This window comes from Ranitomeya imitator, chromosome 2 (genome assembly GCF_032444005.1).
Source record: "Ranitomeya imitator isolate aRanImi1 chromosome 2, aRanImi1.pri, whole genome shotgun sequence".
In the NCBI taxonomy this organism is placed as follows: Eukaryota; Metazoa; Chordata; class Amphibia; order Anura; family Dendrobatidae; genus Ranitomeya; species Ranitomeya imitator.
The window spans coordinates 527,501,095-527,504,690 of NC_091283.1; the positions used below are offsets into that span (position 1 = coordinate 527,501,095).

The 3,596-nt window shown below is 39.3% G+C and overlaps 1 protein-coding gene across 1 annotated transcript; it reads left to right on the top strand.

The window, feature by feature from the left end:
• Positions 1-1,156: 1,156 nt before the first annotated feature.
• Positions 1,157-2,327, top strand: LOC138664847 (olfactory receptor 11L1-like). Its single transcript, XM_069751851.1, has one exon. It carries the CDS (start codon positions 1,157-1,159, stop codon positions 2,078-2,080), a length of 924 nt encoding a protein of 307 aa, XP_069607952.1. The 3' UTR covers positions 2,081-2,327.
• Positions 2,328-3,596: the final 1,269 nt, after the last annotated feature.

The window sequence follows — 3,596 nt, forward strand, 5'->3', positions numbered from 1 at the left end:
CCGACGCATCCATCGCACGATGTACGTCGCGATGCGTCGCCAATACAAGTCTATGGGAAAAAAACGTATCCTGCGGGTGATTTTGCAGGATGCGCTTTTTTCACAAAACGACGCATAGTGACGTCGGCCAGAAAACGCTAGTGTGAAAGTAGCCTAACTGGGGGAGCCGATTGTCAGAAAGTACAGAAACAGGAGCTGCCTTCCTCGTTACCTCTTTTCACTCATAATTAATACATTTACCCAGCTACTTGCCTGCTTTTCCTGACTCACTTCTCCAACCTCCATATCTTCCCCACTAATTGCTTGCTCAGTGTGAAGTATGCTCCTCTCAATGTCAATTACCATCAATGTAACATTTTTCTTTTCCAGATCTCTAATAAGATCTTCCAGGTGAGCAACATGCTACATCTGCCATCCATAGCAGTGTTCATCCGAGAACTCCTGCTCCAGTTATGCAGATATATTGCAAACTGTGCACTGAAGAAAATTACTGATGGCCATTATTCAATCAAACAAAACAGTAAAGAATAGTAAAAGGTAGGGAAAAGGAATAGTCATGTGTGCGAATAACCTAGTGATACCAAATTTCTATAGCTTGATTTATTTTGTAGAATTAACGCACACTTTGAAAAATATCATTTGTTTTGGGGTCGCTATATTCTGAGAGCCATAAGTTTAGTGAAGCCGTGTGAGAGCTTATTTTTGTATGGCAAGCTGTGGTTTTCATTGGTTTCACTTTATATGGTACATGTACATTTTTATCACTTTTTATTAACTTTCTGGAGATAAACTAAAATACCCAGCAATTCTATACTTGCTAAAATAAAATATTAACACAATTCACCAATTAGTGTAATTGTTATGTTATATTTATTCCACAAATACCAAACGTATATAAGGATTTGTTATGTTTTGCTACTTTTGCACAATTACTTCTTTTTTTTTAATATCTTCTTTTTTAGATACTATATTCTGACATCCATATCTTTGTTATCTTTCTGTATATAGAGCTATATGAGTTTTTTTCTTTTTTTTTGGACAGGAACGCTGTAGTTTTTACTGATACCACTTCTTGCGGGAAGGGGTTAATCAGCTATGTAGTCTCTATACTTTGCTTCTTTATTCCAGACCAGGATTGGAGCTTCCATCTCACATGATGTCTGTGAAGAACGAAACAAGAGTCACAGAATTCATTCTACTGGGTTTCGGAGACCTTCACCGCTTCAATATTGTATTTTTCATTTTTTTCCTTATCATCTATTTATTTACCCTTATGGGAAATCTTCTTATCATTGTCTTAGTGTCAGTTAATGCCCACCTTCAGTCCCCCATGTATTACTTTTTAAGTCATCTTTCTTTATCTGACCTCGTGATTGCTACAAATACTCTTCCCAACATGCTGGGAGCCATTCTTCTGGGAGGGAAGAACATTACTTATCTCGGATGCATAACTCAGTTATATTTCTTCAGTGGTACAACTGTTACCGAATGTTTTCTACTTCCAGTGATGTCCTACGATCGATATCTGGCCATCTGCAGCCCCTTAAGATATTCTAGTATTATGGACGTGAAGTGTCGAATTTGCCTTTCACTATGTCCGTGGTTGCTGGGTCTGACACTCAATTTTAGTGTAGTCTTACCGATATCAAACTTTAACTTCTGCCATGACAATATTATTAACCATTTCTACTGCGACCTTTTCCCTCTTCAGAAGCTTTCTTGTTCAGATACGTCTTTTGTAGAACTGGAAGTTTTCCTGTTCTCTCTGCCAATGTTTATCTGCCCATGTGGTTTTATTGTTGGCACCTATGCTTATATCTTTCACACCATAGTAAAGATACCAACAACAACTGGCAAACAGAAAGCTTTCTCAACCTGCAGTAGTCATCTTATTGTTGTGGGAACATTTTACGGCACACTTACGGCTAAATACATGATCCCATCTAAAGGACACACCTTACTTATTAATAAGATTGTCTCCTTACTACACACCGTGTTTACTCCTTTGTTTAACCCTATAATATATAGCCTCAGAAATAATGAAATAAAGATGGCACTTAAAAAGGCCTTTTCCCAATAACAAGCTTGGTCTATCTTTACTATGTTGTTCTGTTATAATTACGGTAATAAAATGTATACTTCTCTATGCAACAGTAAAATGTACTGGACGCTGCCTATTAGAGACCATTATTTGTTTTAGGGGGCAGGTTCGGTGGTGGTAGAGCATCTGGCAGACTATGTGCTGCAAGTGTTGAAAGTTAGCGCCACACTCTGAGTCTCTGCCTTTTGAGAAGAAAAGCCTAGTCATAAAGGGCAAATGAAAAGTAATAATTGAATATTAGCCCCAGAAGTTTGGCTTTTATGCGTCTGCTCTGGCTGTAGTTATGCAAGATGTTGTTGGGATACACGGCTTATTAGCACAATATATAGGCTCTTGTGTAGGTCTTGTGTATGCCTCTTTTAGTTGATGTGCCATGATAACTCTTTCTTTCCTTCTGATATAGTCCCCATAATGCAGTCTGCATTTCCCATGATGCCCCTGGCTTTGCAGTCAATGATACTGTACATCATTGACAGAACTGTTCTCCTAGCTCACGCTGCAGTCTCTCATTCAGATGCAACTTCAGCCTGTCTCCCCTTCCTCCTGCTTGTACAAGTTTCTCCCTGTCAGCTGGACGAAAATAACTCAAACATGTCTACAGATCCATGAACATGGACAGCACACAAATGGCGTCTGTGTACCATCCATTTGCTATCCATGATCAGCAGTGTTATGTATAGGAGAAGCTCTGCAATTTATTGAGTTATATATTTTTTTTCACATGTGAAAATTACTGATGGCAAAAACTGACAGAGACCAAACACTGATGAAAGTTCTATCAAAAACCCTGACACCATTGCTGCAGACATTAAAAAAATCTCTGACGTCTGAATGAGGCCCAAGGCACTGGTGTGCGTACATTGTTTCTCTATTCTGTTGCTCTGTCATTAGGAACAAACAAATGGATTCACGGAGCCACTGCATTACTGATGTAAATGGAAGCAACAAGTGACTCAAGTGCATTATTAAATGGTTTGTCTGGGTTCCTTCTTTGGTTAGTTTTAGAAAGAAATGGAAGAAAATGTTCAGCAGGATGCCTTTTGTGTTCTGCTTTAAACGTTGACACACAACCCTGATGAACATCATTATAATTAGTGATGAGCGAGTATACTCGTTGCTCGAGTTTTCCCGAGCACGCTCGGGTGATCTCCGAGTATGTTAGTGTTCGGAGATTTAGTTTTTGTTGATTCAGCTGCTTGATTTACAGCTATTAGCCAGCCTGAGTACATGTGGGGGTTGTCTGGTTGCTAGGGAATCCCCAGATGTAATCAAGCTGTCTAGTAGTCGCAAATCATCTAGTTGCGGTGATGAAAACTAAATCTCCGAGCACTAACAAATACACGGAGACCACCAGAGCGTGCTCGGGAAAACCCGAGCAACGAGTACACTCGCTCATCACTAATTATAATCAGTGAGGTCCCTCACCTTCTGTTTGCATTAGTTAGTAAATGGATCCATTTTGGAGATTAATTTGGTCTATTGCAGAAAATGGAGC